The 24,205-nt window shown below is 40.0% G+C and overlaps 1 protein-coding gene across 5 annotated transcripts in view; it reads right to left on the bottom strand.

Moving 5' to 3' along the window:
- Positions 1-630: 630 nt before the first annotated feature.
- Positions 631-24,205, bottom strand: part of Col14a1 (collagen type XIV alpha 1 chain) — a 201,088-nt gene continuing 177,513 nt past the window's right edge. For 3 of the 5 annotated variants that reach the window (XM_076835506.2, XM_076835505.2, XM_076835507.2), the window contains exons 45-48: positions 21,454-21,642; positions 5,194-5,271; positions 3,154-3,309; positions 631-1,519 (exon numbers count right to left, since the gene is read on the bottom strand). In XM_076835506.2, coding sequence (XP_076691621.1) covers positions 1,440-1,519; positions 3,154-3,309; positions 5,194-5,271; positions 21,454-21,642 — 503 coding nt within the window. In that variant the 3' untranslated portion in view covers positions 631-1,439. Of the gene's footprint in view, positions 1,520-1,766; positions 2,349-2,580; positions 2,702-3,153; positions 3,310-5,193; positions 5,272-21,453; positions 21,643-24,205 lie in introns of those variants that run through there. The other 2 variants (XM_076835509.2, XM_076835510.2) reach the window with 2 other exon arrangements.

Here is a 24,205-nt window from a genome sequence, read left to right as displayed (position 1 = left end):
ATTGAATGAATCCTTTGGAAAACAGAGGTCTTCTACCCCTCTGTGCAGTGGTGAGAGTAAAAGGTGTCAGAAGACACCATCCTTCTAATGAGTCTTTTCCTGACCCAGAAAGTACATAGATTCTGGTTTTAAATGTCCTCATTCCAACTCTTTAAAAGCATCTGTTACCAGGGAGATGTTGCAGAGGAAAGAGCATACATTAAGTCATGGTTCTCTTTCATTTCCATTTTCAACTAGCAAACACCAGACTCAAATCCTCCTCAAATACTTAGATAAGAAAAAGACAAGTTAGTTGAAGACTAGAGTCTCTTAGACTAAATTCATTTCTACTCTGTCTTCTAGAGTTTTTCAGGCTTTTTCAAAACTGAAAGACAGAGGGGTCCCTTGGTCAAACGTGGATAAGCGTTGACTTAGGATCCCTCATACATTTGCATGACCTTTGCTGGCCTTGTCTTAAGCCCACTGCGTCTTCTGTTAAGCTTCCTACTCCAGAATGAACAAATGAGGGATCGAGAGCTGGAAAGATCACGTAAAGCAAGGCAACTCTTGGTTTTTTGGTGGTCAGACACTCAACTAGGACCTCAAAAGTTTAAGGTGACATTTAGAAAGGCAGCACAAAGACTCCACATGTTGTTTTAAATTTTTATTTGCTTACAAAAAGAATAAAAACAGATTTGCAAAAACTATCTGCATAAAGTAATCCCTGTAGGAGAGGAAGGCCCTAGAACATACTGCCCAACAAATCCTTCATCAAAGATAGATCACTTTTCATTGGAGCTGCTGAAAAATCATTATTTTACATGAGTCTAAAACCATTGAAAAACTCAATCTATGTTTAAAATTATCAAATCCATTAAAGTTATATTCTAGCACTTATTTTTGGATACCTGTGAAACCAGTCACTGAGTAATCTTAGAGTTGGACAGATCAATTATATAAGAGGTAGCTTCACCAACAATGATCCTTCTTCTTATTAGCAAGTCATTCCCATGGGGCAGAGCAAATGGTATAATCTATGAATCTCTTTGAATTCATTCTTTTTCTGTGGGGGCCCCATTTCCCTCCAACCCAATCATATTTCTCTTGTGCATTTCAGAACTTGAGATCATCTCACAGAGAAAAGATTCCAGAATTCAATCTACTTTCTCTCAATTCTTCTTTGAGGACTTTTCTCCAAAAAAAAAAACCCCAAATTATCTGGCATATCCTTAAAACAGCTAGGGAAAATCATTTCTAATGTTGTCATAGATTAAGTGAATTTTAAAAAAAACCCATAATTTTTGTTAATAATAACTCTAATATGAATGTTATCCAAAAAGGAAATTTGGGATGCAGATATGAGGCCCTCCCCCCAAATAACATACAAACCACTTAACATTTTCATGAATAAAGGTCTTTAAGAGGTCTTGCTGTTGGTCTTCAAATGTCTCCTGAGGCCATCAGATCCCGGAGCCCCACAGTTCCATGGCTTCATTCTCATCTTGGACAGGAGTGAATTCGGGCTGATCCGGATGGGGAGCTAAAGAGGAAAAGTGGGGGTGGGGACTTGATAGGACCCAGGAACCATGAACTAATATTCTCCCCTCATAGGGGTCCTTAGAGAGAGAGATTTGGTCAGTAAACTACAGATATATCCTGCTTGGGTAGAAAGCTGTAGCTGCCTAACCCACCATGCCTCTTGTACCTTCTCCATGAGGCTTCCTGGTTAGTAAAAGGAGGAACAGGAAGATATGTTAGAGAAATTGTTAGGAAACTAGACTCACAGCCAAGTGCTTAAATATTACATGTTTTATTTACAAAAGAAACCCTGAAAATGTAGCAGAATTATGAACAAAAAAATAAATTTTAAAAACCGATCTCATGTTAGAAGTCCATCACCAGGATGAGTGGGGAGGGGAAATGATGGGGGAGGAAGGAAGAGTGGAGAGGTCAGAGAGAAAGATGCTCATCCATCTTGGGCAGGGTCAGGAAAGAGGAGAAGGCACAATAAGTAACTTTATTACAAAGCCTTTGCATAGAAGAATTTGGGATGAATCCTTGGTACACAATCAGATCCCTCTATCCAGGCTGACCTAAAACAGCCAGTTTCCGTTACAATTGACATATTATTGGGTTAGGTTCCAATGTTATCATTCTATCATGTTTGGAGAAGAGAGAGCAAGAGATGTCAAAGTAGGAAGGAAGGGAAGCAGGTGAGCCAGGAAAGGGGAGTATCCATTGTTAGGGGTTGGGGCTTAATGGTGGTGGTCAACAGGACAGTTCTGTATTCATAGCCAAATGCCCAGGCCAATATAGCCAGAGTGGAGGATTTCCATTTTAGTGCTGGTAATCATTGTAAGGGATCAGATCTTAATAAGGGACAAGGGAATATGAGAGAATGGGGAGGGAAAAGATGAACAGAGAAAAACACATCAGCAAAACTTTGACCAATGCCTCTGGCATCTAAGGTTAAATTTCTCCTAAAGCAGAAAATTTAAATTCATTGATTAAAAAGTCCATTTGCCCCAGAACCATCTCAGAACCTCTCTCTTGAACTTCCAAAAATAATTGCGTCAGAAAGCCGCCCCTCCCCTCAGCACATCAGCATGCACTGCAGATGTTTTTAGGAAGCATAATATTTCAGAATCTCGGTCCAGTAGTTAGTGATGAGGCTAAGACAGCATGGCCAGATTTGTTTCTTCTTAAGACTATCCTTGGTCACCTAAAATGTATGTGGTAGACAGGATGTCACCTGAAAGAATCTGAGAGGCCCTGCTAATTATGGAGGAAGTCATAGTTTGGGGTTTCCCTAAAAATAAATTCTTATAGGCTATCATGATCACACCCCAGCAGTAACAGAATGAGGGCTCCCAAAATGTTAACCCCTATCCCCCAGATAATCAAATGGGAGGTCGAAGTCTATATGGATCACCATTTGAAATCAAGGAAGCCTTAGATGTGAGATTATTTTTAAAGTCCTCTTAAGGCTTCTATAGGAATAGCCTATACAGTAATAGGCACTTTACAGAACATGCTTTTGGGCTAAGGTAGGACTGTGAAGCAGTCATGCTCTGTTTCCCTCTCATAACTGTTCTGTTTCTCATAGTGCCCCCTCCCTATTTGGGTCCTAACCATAGTAAACCTGCTCAAAGCCCACAAGAGTTTAGCACTTACCTCCCGCACCATAGGCAGAACATGACGAGGGGTCGCAATATCCAGGCTGGCCAGAAGGACCTTGCGGTCCAGGTACCCCCAGGTGACCTGGTGGACCCCTTGGTCCAGGAGAGCCAGGGGGTCCAGGGCTGCCAGGGCGACTCTCCCCTGAAGGTCCTAAGAAGCAGCCACAAAAGGAAAAAACAGATCTTTTACCACATAGGGTGAGTTTTGAGATCACCATGAAATCAACTAATTCTTACAACTAATTCTTAGATGTAAGAATTATGCATCTTTTTATAATTTTTTAATAATTTTTTAAAGAGAGAGAGAATTTTTTAATATTTATTTTTTATCTTCCGGTGGATACAACATCCTTATTGTATTTTTATGTGGTGCTGAGGATGGAACCCAGCGCCCTACACATGCCAGGGGAACATGCTACTGCTCGAGCCACATCCCCAGCCCAACCTTATGCATCTTAACAATTGGCTTAATCAGCCTCTCCCTACTCTCTCAGTTCTTATTCCTACATTGGATTCCCTGGGCAGAAGAGCATATAGCTCAGGACTGGGAAGCAAAGTGCATTCTTCTCTAGAGCATTTTGGGCATTTAATGGAGAGGAGCAAACTACTATCGTCTTGCTTTCTCTATGGGGCTTTTGTTTTCCAGTACAGCTCCTTATGAATCCAATGTATGGGCGTGCACATGCCTGTATCTGCACACACATGATCTCTTGCAAATCTCAACCTTATAATCTAGTTAGAAGAGTCACGCAAATTAGTGCTGGCTTGTGGCCCCAGATAATTAAAATAAATTAGTCTAAGTCTGAAAGAAATTACCTGGAGGAATAAAAGTCTAAAATTAGATACAATACATCAACCTAAAATTTCTTTCATCTATCTTATATCAACTGAGATCTTAGATTGAGTGAAAATGGGAGGGGGGTTAAAATATTTTTTGTATTTAAGAAGTTTGTCAGGCTATGTTTTGGGGGGGTTTGTTTTGGGGGGAGACGGTGAGGTGCCTGTTTATATTTAGGCCTGGGTTCCAACAATATTCAAAATTCTTCAACTAGAAATAACACTATTCAATAAGAACTGAACTGAAAAGTAGGAACGAGTATCCCCTTGTATTTGAGTCATGTGCTTCCTCTCAGACACATACAGTTCTATTCACTCAATGCTCATAACTACCTATTCAGTGCACTGCATGATGCTAGATAAGGACCTCATCCAAATCTCTAATAACAGAAGTTATCCCTGAGGCAATGGACTTGTTGCATCAGGAATCTCTCTTAGAAATATATTCCAAAAGCATTGTTAGACTGGAAAGAAAAATCAGAATATTTGATCCAGTGGGGCTAAGATTGAGATTCTAAACATACAATAGCAAAATTGTAATTCTAATAGCAGGTCTGATCATCTGGAGATCATCTTAAGAGTGTGGGATTTTGCACACAAAACTAAATTTTCAGGAAACTCATTTGGTGAGACTACCACAGCAGGAGTAACTGGTGTTCGTGATGTTCACTCATGTTCCTAGAGATTCCATGCCTCCCTGCCAGTGGCTCTGGGTATGTGTGACTGGTTCCAGCCACTGAAATATGGATGGAAGTAGTGTATCATTATATTTAGGAAGTTGAGTCTCATGGGCCTTCTTTATCTTTCTCTCAGGGTCTATATGACCCATGATGCAGGTCATGGGGTTCAAAATGGAAAGGCACTACTTTACCCACATCAAACTTTGTGAAGATAAAATAAAGTTTTATTATGTCAATCCACAAAGTATTTGGGATTTGCTACTAGGCCTAGCCTAGCCTCGCCTAACTCATATATCCACCAAGAGTTCAGAAAATGCTGTAACTTTGGGGGTTCATATGTGGGAAGGATTATTACTAACAAATTGGCTTCTCAGTAAAATAAATGGGAAGTAGAACCACTCCACTTAGATACAAGGATATAAATATGGCCATTTTCTCACCTGTGATAACAAGTGAATATAAAGATTTATATTTTACAGGTTTTTTTTTTTTTTTTTAAATTAAGTAGCAAGGCTTACCTGCTGGTCCAGGGGGTCCTCTTGGTCCTTGAGTACCAATGCCTGGATTTCCTTTCTCTCCCTTGATACCAGTTAAACCTTAAAAAAAAAAGGTGGGGGGAGAAAAAGTTCTTTTTTTAAAAATAAAATTTTAGAGGTTTCAAAAGCATCTTTCTGATGACAATAATGAATTGGGTTAGTTATGGGTACCAAAGGACTTTTAAATTAAATTCTGTCCCTAGTAGCTTATGCAAAATCATATTCCAGTGGTCTGGTTCTGCATCTGAGTGTGTAGTCTGCAAATTGCAAGCCAGGGTCTCTTGCTACTTCTTCCTGAAATGGTCTGACCTGCCAAGAGCTGGCCTGTGTCTTTGCACACAGCTGGCCAGTATCTTTGCACGCACCAGGCCATTCGACGTATGCAGTTGGCACTCCACAAGTAGCACAATAGAAATCACAAGTGGACACATCTAACATTTTCCTTTTGGTCCACCCTGTAATGTATCTGCAAAAGGCATGAATTATAATTAGGCAGCAAAGTTCTGAAGAGCGTGAGTTTCCATTAAAAACTTGGAAGCTTCAGGAAAGCCTGTGTTTGATTTGGCTGATTCAGCCCCATAAAAATCTAAACCTATTTGAGTTTCTTTTCCATTGAGCAGAACTCTTATTCCAAGTAATTTATGATACTTTTAACAAACTATACATTTTCACTGGCAGAAAACAAAACAACAACAACAACAACAAAAAAAAAAAAAACAACACATACTCTGACACCTCATCATCCAGACAGGTCCTATCACAGTCACTGGACAGTGAAGGCACCTATTGGAGTCCTGACCACTAAAGACCATGATAGGACTGCATTAGACTAGAATCAGGTAACCCTAGCTCATATCATAGAAGATCTCTGCTATTCACTTTCCAGAAACAAGAATTCTTTGAAAGAGAAGAATGCCGAACCGCATCTCTGATTAATTATACCTACTAATAAAGCCTAGAAGAAAACATAAATAAATAAAAATAGCCAATTTGATAGACAGCAGTCATGCAAGGAACTTAAAAGTTTTTTAAATTACAAATAACTTAATTTTCTTACTACAAATATAATACATATTCACAGTAGACAAATTAGAAGTCACAACAAGTAAGAATTCTAGCACTTCAAAATATTCACTTTTAACATCTTGGTTTATAAGTTCCATAAAGAAAGGCATCAGTACAGTATTTGTTCTGAAAATAGTTGGTAAAGTAGGTAGTGAGCAGCTGAGTTTTTCTTTACACTGCACATATAATTATTGTCTATATACTGTGGGTGTCTTCTGTGCTCCCAGTAACCACCTCCTGGGATCAAGATAGTGTTTTGAAATAAAAAAGCACTCTTCCTTGCTTTCAGTGGTCCAGTCTGGTCTAGCACTGCTGTGATTCCCACAATCCCAGACCTACTTCATGTGCCCTTGGTGATGTTAAGGCCAGTGCCTCAATAAGAGTCCAAGGCAGACCACACACCTGTGACATGTTGGTAGGGCCTGCTGCTTCTTTTAGGAGCCCATAAGGAGGATGGTGATTTCTCAAAAGTCAAAGTACATCTCCTTTGAGTTTTAAAAGTTCATGCTTCACTCAAACTAGTTACCCTTTACTGCTTGATTGCTAATCAGATGGTTTAGACAGACAGCCACCTGGGTAAGTCCTTGAGGTATTAGCTGAGGAGCTGAGTTGGTTCTCTCTGGCTGACAGTGTTCTCTCACTTGTCAATGCCAGCACCCTAACAGGCAACTGGGAATTTAGCAAAATCCTTCTTTTTCTATTAGAATTGGCATTACATTCCCCATGAGAACTGCTAATTTTGAAAAAATTAAAACATAAGAAAATAAACTGATGACTAACTCCAAGCTGCTCCTGATTAACTGCAGGGTGACTCAGAGGCCTCTCACCACCTCTTGGTCCTACAATATCATCTGGATTTTCCACCAGTACAAGACAAAGGCAGGCTGTAAGGACACCCAGGAAAATGGTCTCAGGATCAACCTCTGAGTTTCCTGACCTGCTTTAGCTGATTTGTAAGAAAGCAAAAGGTGGGCAAGACCCAGAATAGAAAATCTGTTTGCTTTAATTTTCTAGTTATGTAGAAAAAAATCAGTGGAATTTGATATTATCTGTAACCCAAGTTAAGGGAAGTAATAAAGAACATCACAAAAATAGTCTAGCTTCTCAAAATGTTTCAGAAAAGGAAACAGGAAATCTAAAGATACAATTACATATTAACGGGAAATTTTAGATTTTATTGTCCTTAAAGTTATCATATGTTCCAAACTACATATAGGCTAATATATTAATATTTGTACATATGTATACATATGGTTCTCCTGCCAAAGGAATATTCATATTCCTTGATACGTGAACTTGGCTGTATGTCTTCTTTCGGGAGTGCAATAATCATGTTTAAAATCATAAGGATTAAAATTAAAGTCTAGGCTTAAACAATTAATTCAGTGCTTCAAAAATAGATGTGGACATATTTTTGATAAGTTTTGTAGACCCTGATTAAAAGGAAGGAAGCCAAATGTCCTAAAAGTCAGCCTGTGACTGTTCATAAGATGCTTAAGGGCCTCAGAGCCTGGACACAAAGTCATTCTTTACAAACAAAACAAACAGTCATCGCCTATAATAAATCTCTGTTGCAAAGACTCGAGGTGAGGCCCCTAGGTGCCAAGATGGGGTCATCACAGAAGGACGCCAGAATCCTTTCCACAAAGGCATTGAGACTCAGGAGATGCACTGAATCTGAGTGCAAGAGATATTTCCTCTGGAAGCACCCTCTCACCTTGCCTTCTGCATAAGTGCACACCATTCTTCAAGATGCTGCTTCAGCTTCTCTGTATCCATAATAGGCAGAGCCACAATAGACCCAAGGGGGCAATGCTTATCTATCTTATTCCTGGCTCTATCCATAATACTTTGTAGGGTGTCTTCGCATGATACATAACTAACAAATATTTTGTTGAGTGAACTAATAAAAGAATGAATGAATGAATGATTTCTCTGTTTCCATAATATCTGTACCTTCTAGAGCTCCATGTATCCAACTGTATTTCTTACTCATGTCCATTCAGTCCCCAAACTATAAGCCCATTGATGGAGATGCCTTACTTATCTCTCCAGTATCAGAGCCAAGAAGGATCTCATAACAGGTGGCCCAGTAAACACAGAAAGACTGACAGAATGGAGAGGCCTACGTTAGCACTCAGCTGCGCAGCAAAGTAGAACCTTGGAAGGATCTAGAGACTGAAAATAAAACAAAAACGCTGGAGCTTTGGTATTACTTTCACACTCCAGGGTTACATGAACACTGCTTTTTAAAAATCAAGTTCCCTGCATGGGGAAATTGACTCTAGTGCTTTTTATAGATGAGTTTAATTAGTTCCAATTAAATGTAAGCTTCGGAAATGTTTTATGAGCATAATTAATATAAATGAAGATGTAATTTACCCCAAATGTAATTTAACCAAGATTGAAATATCATTAGTTTTCTGTAGTTATCAAAAATATTTAAGATCATCAGAGAGAACCCATTTCTTCCTTTCCTTCTTCTCTTTCTCTCTGCCCCACCCCCAGTCTCTCATATTATTATGTTTCTAACATTTCAAAGCAGTTTTAGGTTCACAGCAGAACAGAGATTCCCCATATGCCCCCTGCCTGCACATAAGCATACCCCCGTTATCAACATCCTCCACTAGAATGGCACACTGGTCACTGTGATTCATTCTTCAGATTCTCATTAGAAGCCATTTGAGACTACCTGACTCTCCATTACCAGTAAGCTAACACTGACCCTCCAATATTTTCCATGAAAGCGGTATCTGTGTGTCTTAATTCTTCACTGTATCCCCAGAGCCAGTTGCATATCAAGCACTTTAAAAATATCTACCAACAAAAATGGATGGATGAATGCAATAGAGTCTGATGGCAGACTGAGACAAAACCAAAAAGTGGCCTATGGTGCGTCAGCTATGCCTTAAGCTACTTAACTAGGTTTTGAAGTCAGATGCTTTACATGTACAAATTCACTCCGTTTTCATAGGAACCAAGAGGGCAACTGTCATTAACCCTGAAAAAGGACTGTGATACAGAGGCCAAGTCACCTGTCCTTAGCTAAGAAGAACAGAGCCAACATTTCAACCAGGAAAGGTTGGTGTGGGTGCCTCTATAGGAAGCCTGTACTAGATGCCTCTTCACCAAAGCCTGGGAATGCAGGCTGCGCTTCTTGTCTGGCTTGGTGCAACTGTGGCTTCCTGAACTGTCAAATCCGTCTTCATGGTTCTCTCTGCCTTCACGTTCAGCTATCAGTCTGTGTGTGCCACCCCACTTCTTCACTGTGTCCCTCAGTTTCACTTATCCTCTGCTCTGAGCAAGATCTGGGGTTGAATTTAGGAGGATTTATCCTGCTCACACTGACCACATGTCCTGGGCCTGGCCCCTTGTTGTCTGTTTCCTATTTTCTTTGGCCTGTTGGCCTCTGAATAGGAAGATCTTACTCATCTCTATGGCCCCCCAGCCACACCAAGCACTCCAGGCTGGAGTCTCTGCTACTCCGTGGAGCAGTTGCTGCTTCCTGATCCCAGACATTCTGAGGAACTCCCAGGATTTATGCCCAGGCAGAGATGCAAGGCCTGGGGAATGCTTTCATTGTAATTGTACCAAAAAGTCACAGAGACTGTGGAGCAAGACTTCAGCTGTGTTATATTTGTCTGTTGCCTGGGAAATGCTGGCGATGAATTTCAAGTTCAGTCTGTTCTTCACACAGTGCATGCTTGAATGCCTACTAGGTACAATGTACTTAAGAACCTGGTTACAAGAAGGCAAAGAAATTGGACTCAGTTTAACTGTATCTTATGCCCTTTGCCAAGCTCTGGTATTTCCACATGTCTGGTCCACAGGGCTAGTATCAGTCTGTAGAGATCCATGCTTTGGGTTATAGTGGCCCAGAGTAGAAAATATACAGTTGCTTTAAGTGTAAATAAACTTTGTTAAAAGTCTCATTTCCTGTTGCTCTTTTCATATTAGTAACTGGCCACGTACTATATAATTCAGAGCTGAGCCAGGGAAATATAAGCCACTCTAGGTCTTTCAGGCAGACGAATTTCAGAAAGAGACTCAATTAGATGGGTAATAGATGGCCTCCAGAGTCAAATAAAGATGAAGCTTTATAAATAAACAATAGCAGGAAGCCACTGTCACCCCTAGGAGGGCAGCAGAAACAACAGGAAAAAATGATGTGGCTTAAGCACAGAGCCTAGGCCTTCAGGCAGGATTCAAAGCAGAGAGGCATGTTGGTTGCCCACTGGAATCAGGAGCCACAGAGGGTTGCAGCTGTCAAGTTGAGATGCAGAGAGGCAGAGGTAGGGTTAAGGAGAGAGGCCAGGTCAGGTCAAGCTTTGGGGATCAGACTTCAAGGTAAATGGATGTGGCTCCTTGCCTGCACAGTCCCCTTCAACACCCTGTACCTATTTCATGTTCATAACTGGGACTTATCTTCTGAAAGAGGAACCCCAAGTTAGTTACGTTTGGAGGTTCCACAAAATCTGGAATCTGCTCTGCTGGGTGCTACAATAACCGAGGCAGATGGGAGTCCCACAGAGCTCAAGTCATCCAGGAAAACACTGTGTCAGCCCCACAGAAACACCAGAGGAAAATGTGTTGAATCACTAAACAAGGAAACCCAGTGGTCAAACGAATCCATTCCCCGTGTCCAGGCCAAGGCAACAGGAGTGTGCACTTCAGGATTTTCCATCAGTTTCTATCAGGCAAGACACTACAGGCAGAGGATGCTTTAGTGTCTGTCCACACACTCACTCAAGTTTGGGCCGAGAAAGGGAGGACAGTAGGGGGAAGAGAGGCCAGTGGGGGATTGAAGAAAGAAGAGGGGGTGCACAGTGCATCAGCGACACCAGCCCACTCTCATCTGCAGGTTGACTGTTCACAGTGGCAGTTAAGTGGCTGGAGGAAACAGAATTGTCAGGCACCAAGAATCCTGGCTTTTTTGTTTTTTTTCCACTCAGTTTGGGCCACTGACCTCATGGGTACACAAAAATATCAGAGCAAATGCCAGTCTATTTCTCTCAGCTCCAAAGTCTTGACAGTTCCTCTTTGAATTCTGTCTTATATTATCTACAATGCTGATTAATAAGAAAATTATTAAAAATTTGTGGGAAAATGAGTCAATTTCTTTGACTTGAGCAAATGAACATTTCAGGTTCAACATGAATATGGAACAAGTAGATGATACTTAAATTACAGCTTGGTCTTGATACAATGACCTCTATCCTTGAGAGAGAACAGACCTATGTCAGGGGACTAGGATAAGGTCAAGATCTACAAGGTTAAAACAAATTGTATTACAACCAACAGCCCTTCATAAAAATCAAGAAGGCCTATTTATTAAATAAGCACATCTTATATCTAGGAGCCTTCTCATGTCTTTCCAAATTTTCAAAGAACTTCAGAAAAGTCAAACTCTTTTGCTACATTTACCAAGTAATTTCATGTCAAAGCTAAATCTAGAACCAATTAAAATGGAATAGACTAATGCATATATCTCTTTTATACATGCTTTTGCCCACCTTAAAAATGTATTTCAACATATTTATTTATTATGTATTTTTTGCTTTGATAGCCAGGTCAAAAAAACCACTGAACATGGTTTATCACTGCTAAAGCTGCTTACAGCTTTTGTTTTATTATATAAACTAGTACATGCTATATTTCAACTGCACTTATTTATGTTCAAGGAAAGGCCTAAAAACTTAGAATAAAAAAACAATATTCTGATATTTTTTCCATATTTTTCACCAGTGCATTATAATTATACATAATGGTGACATTCCTACAAGTTCAAAAAGGCAGTCTGTCTCTCTCTTCTACTAGCCAGCATAACCAAATCTCCTACTTAAACATCTCACGCTGATTTCTTGACCACTTTCACCCCATGATGCTCGGTGATGGCCAGCACTGTGAACTTGGCAGTACTTTGCTATTCACATGACGTCTCTGACATCTCAGGACTCATGAGCTATAACCACATGTGTTTCGACTTTCATCGTGGCACAAGCGGGAACAAGGAACAGCCATAGAGATGCCAGCCAAAAGTAATAAACATCATTTATGATTCAGGAAGTAACTATTGTATCTCAGGTATTTTGAGGAATAAAAGAAAAATATACAATAACTTTGGTCTTTGCAGAAGGCAGTCTCATTAGTGAGATGGGACAAGGTGAAACCATCAAAGATCAGTTCAAGAGAGGTATTCCATGTGGGTGCTGAGTAGTAGCATCACAGATTAATGGGCTAGGATTGGTAATATGCAGATTTATCAGATGTTTGTTCATAACTAATATACATACTATACAGACTCTACATGGTTTTATTTTTTTCTTTTCCTTCTCCTCCTCCTCCTCTTTAAATTTTTTTTTTATAACAGGGGCATTTTACTACTGAGCTCTATCCCCAGACCTTTTAACTGCTTTAGTTTAAGACAAGGTCTCACAGAGTTGCTGAGACTGACCTTGAACTTGTGGGATCCTCTTGTGCAAGCCCCCTAAATTACTGGAATTAAGTTACAGGAACAAATTATATTTCCATGGCAAAAAGAACATTTTGATAGACACCAGTTACAGATTTTGGTCATTGTAATAAAGTCAAATTTTATTCATTACAAGGAATGAAGACAGAATTTGATTTTGTCAACAACTTTTTTTTTTTCTTAAATCATTCTTTTTGTTTATTTGGAGAACAATTTTGTCCTGATTACAACAAATCTCAGAAACAGGAATACAAAAGATGCTAGTAGTCTACAAAAATATTTTTGCAATATGTGCTATTCTTTCTTAGGTGTTTAAACTTGCATCTGCTTCCCACTAAAAAGTTTACACCTGGCATTGAATTGAAAGTCTAGAGGAGAGGAAACACACATAGATGGTGAAAACAGGCAGGTACAGGATGGGTTGGCCCTTCCCAAGTTCCCTCATTCTTCAGCATACTGGAAGTCACACATGGAGGGGCCACTCTGATGAATGAAAGCTACCTCCAGCTTGCACTGCAAGGCCAGAAGGCCTGGTGTGATTTACAGGTAGATGATGGCTTAACTACATACTCACAAATTCTCTGATATACCTCCCTCACAAATGCACAGCACAGTTCTCCTCTGCCTGAGTGTGGGAGATGCTCAGTGACTCCCGTCAGACAAGTGGAACATGGTGAAGGAAAGGCTTGTGACTCCTGAGACTAGCTCCAAAGAAGTCATTGGGAACAATAATGACAACTCCTCCTTCTTTTTCTGCTTCTCCTTCTCCTTCTTTCTCTCAGCACCAGTTCTGAGCAAAGTAGAATAGAGGGACCCATCTTGAAGCAGATCCTCTAGCCCTAGTCAAGGCTTTGGTTGGCTACAGCCCTGGATGACTATCAACTTCAACTTCGTGAAAGACCCTGGGCCCAAAGCACAGATAAACTCACATCCCTGGCCCTCAAAAATGGAGGCCACATATGTTCAGTGCTTTAAGCCACCAAGTTCTAAGGTAAAATTTGTTACACAGCAGCAGATTACTAACGCAAAAAGTTTCTGCAGCAGTGATCAATGTAATGAGTCACTTCACAACTGGTGGGGGTGGGAGTGGGGGAGAAACCCTAAAAAATGAAAGATGATGTAAAGAGGAAAAAGGAAAGAGCATTCATTGTCCATGCGTTAACGTGACCACACTTCAGGAAAAGCTAATCCAGCAGAGTTTCAGAAGGTCTTATCTAAAAGGCATTTGAATTGGACTTACCAGATAGTACTGGGAGAGAAAAGGGCAAACTCTATCTTGACTTTTCTCTCAGGAAATGAGGGGCTAGAATGGGACTCAAGTCAGAAGAAGGAAAATGTGTTTCAAACAGCAATGAGACGAGAGAGCACAGTCAGGCAACTGAGTATCAAGTGTCGTACAAAATCACAGCAAGACTTGTCCATATTTAAGTGCCAACCAGAGTTGTAATGAAAGCCCTAACCTGCTCTACCTTTAATCAAGTTGGCCTGCCCCCTACAGATCATTTTTCCAGGAATAAGTCAGGATACATGGGGCATTAAGAAGTTTCACAGAATTGATGTCTACCATGACAGTGATCCTGGCTCACAGTTGTTATACCTTTATTTTGATTTCTTATCAAATTTTTCTGCTAGATTTATCTTCAGCCCTTCTATCTCTTCACCACAGGAATACTGAACAAAAAAAAACCCTATTTCTCTCTCCAAACTTTAAATCTATCCAGGACTTTTTTTTTTTTTTTTTCTCTCAGCCCTATTGTCTCGGTTTCTCATGAGCATTAGGCACAAAAGGTTAGCTTTAGTGTAGGGTCGCAGTTTGCTGCCCCCACTGCCACCCATGAAAGGGACTGTGATTTATTTATGGCATCAGAGCAAGGCAGCTCCTTTTCTATTGGGTTTCCCTGGGGGAACTCTCCCTGCCAATAAACCTTGGGTTAAAAAGGCGAGGAGATCATTTACATTTATTTGCATAATGGCAATCAAGTGTTTTGCCGTAATAGATCTTCACTGTGAGCACAAGAAAGACAAATGCAGATGGCGCAATTCTTTATCATGGCATTCTGAAGGAGAAATGGGGAAGTTTCTGTTGCTTTCAAGATCAAGTTCAAATTCCTCACCCAGAACTACAAAGTGTTGGTTGCTTCATGAGCCCCCTGTCTGCTCCTCTCCTCTCCTGGGTTCTTATTCTCCTCCTCACCCCCACGTTCTGCCTGTGCTATTTTCTATGTGTCTTAGTTGTTTCTAGAAGAATTTTTGGATGATGAAATAATTATATAGGGTTTTTTGGCACTTAACTACATACTGAAATAAATTATTTGACCTAGATTGATATCCTTTTAGTTCCCTTTCTGTTATACAAGAGTACATTTTGGTACTTTATTTGGTATTATTTGTTTGTGTGTAAAGATAGGTTGCATTTATTACCTCTGAATCCCATTTTGGAAAAGTAAAGAAGGTGTCACAAATATTTGTTGTAAAGAGGGGACAACATGTCAGGTAGGATTGAGAATCATGGCTTTATGTTTCAACCCCTTTCCCACCTCAGGACGTTGGCATGTGATGTTTCCCTGCCTACAATGCTTTCCCCTCTCTCTCATTGATATTTCAAATTCCTACCAAACTCTCAGGTCTCAGTTAAAATATCACTGACTTTGTAGACTTAAGTCAGAGTCTCCTTTGCTCAGACTGCAACCCACATTTTTTTCTTAGCACTTTACACAACTGAAATAAAATTATTCATATATTATTTGTTTAATATCTGTCTTGCCCATAGTTAGCAAGGTGGCCTGAAAGTTGGGAAATGCATGCCTGCCTTACCGACCATGCTGTCAATGCCAAGCACTCTGCCTGACATGTAGCAGATGCTCAGTAAGCATTGGTTGAACAAATGAAAATTCTGAGAAATTAGGATCTAAGCTTAGGGAGTCACGATTACATAGTTAGTAACTAGTTGCAGAGTTAGGATCCTAACCCATATGTCACTGAGGCCCCAAACCACATTCTGTTCAAACTAGTATGCTACTCTCAGATAATGCAGCTTCACGAATTAGAGAGGCGAAATGATTTTTCTTCTAAAAAGGATTGACTTCTACAATTCCATGTTTCTCTCTCTTTGCCTCCAAATCAAATATCCTAATAGAAGTCTAAATTCTAGAGTTGTCCTCCAAAGTGCCAGATCTATGAGCAGTTTCTCTACAGGTAATTCTTCCAGATGGACTCTGTTATGTGGTGTTGAGTATTTGCTAAGTTGCTGGGAGAACTGTCATGTGCCAAATGGTATAACCATGCCAAATGGTTTCTATCACATTCGTTTTTATCTAATGGATCAGTCACAGATGCCCCAATGCTATCCAAACATACCAAATCAGAGTGCACAAAGAGCTTGCAAATAGTCCGGCCACAGCCCACCAGGACATTCTGGCCAATCCAACAGGTCACATGTTTTGAATTTGTGGTTGTTAGGAGTCATCCTGAAAGAGGGTTCATCGGACTCTGCACAGCTCTGAACTCTCCTTTATGAAACTCACTAAATAATTCACAGACAGAAACAGGGCACAGGAAAGGAAACACAGCCTCAGTTTTCTCACCTAAAAACAGGACTAATCCTGATCTCATAAGATTTTTATTAGGGTTACACAGCATGCTAAGCAACTGATACCCAGTATTTGAACACTTTCTTTTCAAAGACCACAATGACATCTCCCTCTACGTTCTGAAATCATTTATTTTCTAACTCACATAACATTTACTATCTCTCACCTTGAACATTCAGAAACAGTCCATATTTCTTCTTTATCAAACCATGTCTTTTATTTTCTCCAAATGAGATAGTACGAACACAAATTGAGTACAATAGTTGGCAAATGCATTTGGTGCCTAATAAGTGAAAGCCACAAATAATGGTATTATCTTACATATGGCCAAGCCAAAAAGCCTTACATAAGCCCTACATTCAATACATATTTGCTGATTTATTGCACAAAACAAACCAGATATGAATTCCAGCTGTTATGGGTGGAAAACCTAAAAATGAAAACCTTCAGTTGCATGGTACCTCTGATCCAATCATTTTTGAAGAATCATTGAAACTGAAGGAGTTGCATGAAGACAGAAATCAGGAGTACTTTCTTTTTCTTTTCAAGTAAATATAAAGTTAATTTTGTGAGCTACAGACCGACAAACTCATTGTCAACTTGGTTAATTTTAGTTCAAGATAGTAGTGTGAATAATGAACATTTTAAATAAACAGTGTAAGGAAATGAACAGATGAATCATGTGAGAATGATGTGCAGAGTTGGAATTAGAAATGGAGCTGTTCCAGAGGGGTAAAGGAAGGGAACTAGGGGGAGGGAGGAGAGGAAAGGGGAGGTAGTGCAGAATGTAATTGGCCAAATTATGTTATATGCATGTACGAATATGTCACAACAAATTTCACTATTATGTACAATCTTAATGCACCAAGAAAAAACTAATTTACAAAAGAAACGGGAATGAAATTATGACATTTGCCAGTCAATGAATGGATCTGGAGGCTATCATGCTAAGTAAAATAAGCCAATCCTCAAAAACCAAAGGCTGAATGTTCTCTCCAATATGTGAATGCTAACACACAATAAGGGTGGAGAGAGAATAGAAGTTTGTTGGATTAGACAAAGGGAAATGAAGGGAAGGGAGGGGGGATGTTTATAGGAAAGACAGTGAAATTAATTAGACATAACTTTCCTCTGTTCATATATGAATACGTGACCAGTGAAACTCCACATCACATACAACCACAAGAATAGGAAGTTATATTCATGTATGTATAATATCAAAATGCACATATAACTACTGTCACGTATAACTAAAAAGAATAAATACAAAAATACCAAAAAAAATGGGTCTGTTATGAAGGGGATCTAGTTAGGATTATCCAAGACCATGACTGGAGAAGGATCTGAGGTAAAGAAGAGCCATCACTAGGTTCAAGGAACAATGGAGGAACTTTAGGGCTAACTGTACCCTTTTTCTGAATTTTGGGATAACAAGGACCCAGGTATGAAAAACTATTTATCCGAAGACAGTGCCAGGTTTAGGAAGAAGTAACCAATACAGTAATCCCTGGAGGAACTTAAACTAACAGGATAAGAAAAAGCAGGTGAGAAATGAAGCTGCATAACATGGCATCATGCAAATTAAGCCTCTTAAATTCTGAGCACCAGTAATTAGGTAAATCCAAGTTCGAGTTCAAGCTTTAGACCGAAAACTTGACCAGCACAAGCCATAAGAACCCTCTGAATCTTTCCATTCTAAGGATTATGTATTATAATCTCAGTGAGAAGATAGCTGAGATTGTTCCCCACAAATTTATAAACAAGATTTTGTTTAAATTAAAGAGACAAAGGGTTGATGAGGAGAGATAATCAGACTGAGCAAAAACTGTATTCTCTCTATTTGGTAATAAGGAGAATCATGAAAAGCCATCTCTGTTGCATTGCTAAGATGGAGGGGACGCCTGTAAGTTTTCTTCAGCTCTCTAAACACATATTCTATGGCCATTTCTCTTATAAAGATGGAGTTAAAGATATTGTACCAGGATAGTGCCTTTCAAACCATGATCATAATATTCAAGATCTCCCCTAAAGCTTTGAAGGAAAGAAGAAAATAGAACACAATTATAGTTAGTTCTTTTGCCTCAGTTGTATATGTTTACATGCACACAGATTCATAAGCATTCTGCATTACATTTTTTACTATATATCAAGTTTTTAAAAGTTAAAAAAATGATAGTAGAGAAATCAGCTGGTGCATTTCTGATGAAAATTTAGCCAGTGTGAATAGAGTCATGAGCTTGGCGGGGGAACTAGTGTAACCCATGGAGCCTCAGCAGAAAGTAAGGTCCATGTGAGTGCTAAGCCACACATACAGTCATACTCCTTTAAATTTTGCTTTTATACTTTACTGTTTTGCCTAGTAATAGCACTTATTTTTGCTCATTTCAATGGCACATTCTTTAAGACTGTTTTATGTAGCATCATGATAATCATACTGTACATAGTAGAATAAAAACACGGTCCTGGCAATGAACTGATTTTGAGTTCTTTAGGCCTCAATAACTTCATCTGCATCCTTTTATGCAAAATGGGAGCATCAAGAGAACAGATGGCTGAAGACCTCTGTTTGTAAAAGTCTATTTTTTTGGCTCAGTGTAAAGACAGATATTTTTTCTCTCTCAATCCTTCCTGGGGTGTTTGGAGCACAAGGCAAAGAGCAAAACATCATTGCACACCTTACAGAAATGAATCCCAGCTATGACCAAAATGGCTTTGCTGTAAATGAAGAGCCTGCTGGACTCTGGCCTATAAACCCCAACTTAGCAATCTCCAAACACCCCTATCATCTATCAATTAAAATCACCTTCCCCACACTGAAAGGGCATCTCTCATTTTCTGTCTTATTGTCATCCTCTACATCTTAAGGAATTCTTACCTACATGTGGGTAAGAAAATCACATCATGGAATTTCCTATTTCCAGTGGTTGTCTGGGCCACTCTTTGAGAACTACTGGGTGATTTTCTCAGGTCTATTCACTTAGCAATCTCACAGAGCAGGAAAGTCTCAATTCAATAAGAACAGGGCCACAACCTCCAAAAGGAACAAAGGCAGCTAGTGACCAGCCGGGGGTGACCCCCATGCTGGCTCTGTGCTTCCCGAGTCACACTTTCTCCATCCCCAACACCATCAGAGGTACTCTGCTGACAGAGGGGGCCACCTGCCAGGCAACCAAGTCTGTGACACATTATGAGGGAATAAGACCCTTCTCTAGTCTGCAGATTCTATGCCCTGACACTAGAAAAAACCTCCAGAAAGAAAAATCATATCTGGATCATAATCAAAGCAATTGCCATCTAGCATGTGCCTATTAAATGCAAAGCATTAGGCAGAGCAATTCACACTTGACCCGTGTTCAGCAAACTAGCCCTTCACTATCACAAGAAGAGTGGCGCTAGATTGGAAGGGAGAGACGGAAAGTGCAGCAGGTGTTCAGGGCGGAGGTTTCCATACACTGGGATGATCAAGAAAAGCTACATGCATGAGACAGAAGTTAAGCTGAGCCCTGAAATAAAAGTAAGACGTATGTATGCTAGATAAGGGGAGGAGAGGACATTTCCCAGGAGGGAAAGACACTGTGTACAAAAGAGCAGAGGCAGAAATGCACAGGGCCTGCAGGCATGAGTCAACGATGACTGTGAGATATCGTCTTTGTTATCTCCAGTCATATCCCAAATCTTATGAGGGGAATTAATTTCACTCCTCCCACAAATGCAGGATGACTTGCAGAGAAGACAGGCAACACTCAGCTTTCCCAGACCTAAGTTCTAGAAATAGTGTCTCAGACCACACTTTCATCTCCTGACAATTTTGCCCCTCATTTCTTCAAGATTAATATTTGACCCCAACTTCCTACATCGTTTTTATCTGCTTCTAGAATGATCAATGAATGAAACTAGGTGAAATTCAACAGTCCTTTTTTTTTTTTTTTTTGGTACCTGGGATTAAACTCAGAGGCACTCAACTACTGAGCTACATCCCCAGCCCTATTTTGTATATATATTTTAAATTTAGAGACAGGGTTTCATTGAGTTGCTTAGTGCCCCCTTGCCTTTGCTGAGTTTGACTTTGAACTTGCTATCTTCCTGCCTCAGCCTCCGGAACCTCTGAGATTACAGACGTGCGCCACCAAGCCTGGTCAAAGGTGTCTTATTTTTGTGTTATGTGATACTTTTTAAATTAATTTATTTATTTTAATTAAGTATATATGACAGCAGAATGCATTTTGATTCATTGTACACAATTTTTCATTCTCTGCACAATTTTCATTTCAGCACAACTTTTCATTCTCTGGTTGTACACAACGTAGTGTCACACCATATGTTATATAATACTTTTAAGAGCCATAGATAGTAAAAGAGAAGGTGAAGTGGAGACCTCTATTTTATAGAGACTTCAGTGAAAAAGATAAAGCACTGGCCAAGAAACTGTTAAATAATTATTTCCTCGTATTATAGGAAGTTGAGCTGTACATGGTATTTTAATTTTAAGTTCACAGCTGTATGTTCCATACAAGGATGTGTGAGTCACAGGTCGATATGACTGGGACTCTTCTCAGGATTGCCACTGGCTATTGCCCAATCTGTGCACTGTGCACACACACAAAGCACCGTATCTGTGTATAGAGTGAGCTCCCGGCTCGCCATGACACACACGGGATGCCACATCTACCCAGAGTGAGGGAGCATTTTCTAATTCTTAACACTAGAAGGAGCTCCTTAATTCATCCATCTAGTGGGGACATCTCTTTTCATGAACTCAAAAGCCTCTTAGAGGTGAGCAGGGGCTCTGACCCTTCTGTGTCATACAAACAGATGTGGCTCCTGATGAATGCCTTGTACACTGCTCAATTTTCTCAACTCAGGGACAGATAAACAAGAAATTGAAGAATAGATGGAGCAGGGGCTGGAGATATAGCTTAGTTGGTAGAGTGCTTTCCTTGCATGCACAAGGCCTTAGGTTCAATCCCTACCACCACCACTAAAAAATTAAAAGAATAGATGGGGTAGAATGAATTTAGGTCTATTACTTCAGACTTTATCATCATAAAAGTACCATGCTCTGTGTCATCGTCCCCTTCTCAGAGGAGTTGCCATAAGAGCAGTGGCCCAACTTACCTCGTTCTCCTGGTGCCCCTGGCACACCTGCATTTCCTGGGAAGCCGGGTGCACCTGGGGGCCCTTGCTCACCAGGGGTTCCAGGTGAGCCTGGCCTTCCAGGTTCCCCAGGAGGCCCTTGGACAGTCCGGATGGATGAGGAGTGGCTGGGGATCTGGTTGAGGATGGCTGTGTACCTGGCCATGTGACCTGAGGTATGAAGCAAGAAAACAGCATTCAATGAATGGTCACAAAAAGAAAGGGAGGATGGGGGTACTTTCCATGAAGGCCTCAAACAATTCTATTCAATACCCACCAAGGGGAAGGAAAAAAAAACCACACCCTCTGAAATACGTTGATTTCCAACTTAGGATTTTTTACATTTTACTTTGGATGATATTAACTGCTGGATTGTATTCGAGTCACATCTCATGTGTTTGGAATTCCAGAGCTCACGTCAGCTTCGCAACAAGCATCATGGAGCAGAAGTCATAAATTTTATCTTCACCCCAACATTTATCTGACCCCTAAACCTCTCCCAGCTGCCTTTTTCTACAACAACCACTGCCCCCCCCTTGTTATTTGTCTTTTTTCCAACCTACAAAGCCAGCCCCACCCTCTTGCTCACAAATCCCCAGACAAGTTCTCTGTCTCGACTCATCTTGGTTGCCAAGCCTTTTTTTTTTTTTTCAGGAAACTTTTCTTAGGTCCCAGCTGCAAAAACTCCTACTAGCTTTATATAATAAAAATCTGGCATTCTCTCCCATAATCCTTTAACCCAGCTGTGACTGTAAGAATGCAATTTAATAATTAGAAGAATAGATTTGCAAAGCACTTGACACCAGAATCCCTCTTTTATCCAACATCATCAGGAGATGAGATCTTTACAAAAGTGATTATTACTTATAACGTTTTCAATATTTAAAGCTAAGTAAAAAAATAGAAGCCACTTTTTGAGGAAGTACTTCTAAAATGTTTCCAATGCCGTCTTAAGAGTTGGACTGTGACTGCAACTAGGGACCCTCTCCTGGAGACTAGAGGACTCTCTGTGGGCACAGCCCACTTGCAGCAGGTAAGTGTGTCCACATCTGCTTTCTCAGCTTCCTTCACTGACCAGGGTTGTCCTTTATCACATCCCCAGCTCTTGTCACTTTGGCCTCAAAGTTTCCCAAGTGAGTCTTCTTAGCATAATTCTTCTGGTTAATGGAAAACTAAAAAGCAGATGACTGAGCTTGTAAGGAATTATACACTAACTGATAAATCAAGTCCTGAGCAGGAGCCTAAGAAATAAAATAGGGAACCCAGAGGAAGACCAAAGCCATATTAAGGAGGATGACTGAATTGCCAGAAATACAGTCTCTGAGTGGGTTGCATACAATCTCTTCCATCTCCAAGCTGTACTGACTGGCAGGGCTTCCCTGTTTTACAGACATATTTAAAACTTTCTTGTCTCAACTCCCTGACTCTACCTCCTTGAAGTCATTCACAACAATCTGAGAATTCCTAAGGGAGAAAAATAAATTTTGAGCCCTCCATTTTTAAATAATTATATATTATAAAAGGCTTCATTTTTATTGTGGAATAAGGCAACAAATATTGTGAAGTTTTCTTCATGTGATGTTCAGCAAGTCATGCAAGATTTCTTATTATAATGGTCTATTCATATACGCTGTATTAAAATGAGAAACCTATGAAATAATGAAGGAGATGGGAGAGTTTTGAATGTATTCTATTCCAGAGGAGATTCAAGTTCAATTTCCCTTTTCTATGGTATTGGTTTTAAAGAACCTGTTTTGGCACAAAACTGAAACAATATCATTTAACTGGTAAGTTGTCTCTCCTGTATACATTTAACCTGGGCACTTATTTAAATTAAATTGAGTTAAAATACATCGAGCAAGACTCTGTATCTTAAGATAGTAGCCTTTGTCCCCAGTTTGTCCTGATATTTGTGTCTTAATGAAAGCTCTTCCAAGTTCATGCAGGGAGTTTCACTCCACGCCTCCCGGAGAGGGAGATCTCAGAACTCAGGTGGAAGTTTGGATCAGACCCTTAGGCCTCCTTGGACATTTTCAGGGGTCTCCTGGCCTCACTCCCTAACTTTCCTGGATTAAAATAATTGTAACCCTGAGGCTGACAAGGCAGCCACTCTGCCAATGTTGGTCCTAGAGAAGGAGGGTATTTTCTGGGTGGGGTTTAGATGGCAGAGCTAGGCTAGAGCTGGGTGGGTTTCAAGGAATATTTTGTCTTTATTCAGTTCTTCTGGAATTAAACAGATCACTTGGAAAAAGAGAAGGGTCCACCAGTCTAGCAACCTTCTGGTTAAATTACTGAGATAATATATACAGTCGGTTGGCAGGAGCAAACATGCAAAATGAAATCCAGTCCCATTAAAAGGTGCAAGTTTAAAATGAAGACATAGTGTTTTAACAACTGTATTCTAGCATAATCTTTGGCACAAATTCCAAGTGTCCCATCCAATGTCATAACTACCCTGTCACTGTGTGTGTGTGTATGTGTGCATTGGTATAAAGTCTAAGGAATAAAGGGAAGGACTTTAGCCTAACCAAAAGATAACAGATATAAAATAGATAAAAAGGAGATACTGATTTAAATCTTGTGAATTAATAAGAATCATGTGAATTAAGGTGAATCATCTTTATGAAGGTAGCCTCTGAAGACACAGTTTGGTAGCTTTCAAGTGCTGACACTTGAGAAGAAATCTATCTGTACAGCAAGAAAGGAATATGAGATCTGACCTGTCAGTCATATT

The sequence above is a fragment of the Callospermophilus lateralis genome, chromosome 16 (assembly GCF_048772815.1).
Source record: "Callospermophilus lateralis isolate mCalLat2 chromosome 16, mCalLat2.hap1, whole genome shotgun sequence".
NCBI classification, from domain to species: domain Eukaryota; kingdom Metazoa; phylum Chordata; class Mammalia; order Rodentia; family Sciuridae; genus Callospermophilus; species Callospermophilus lateralis.
This window is presented reverse-complemented; position numbering and strand designations above follow the sequence as displayed.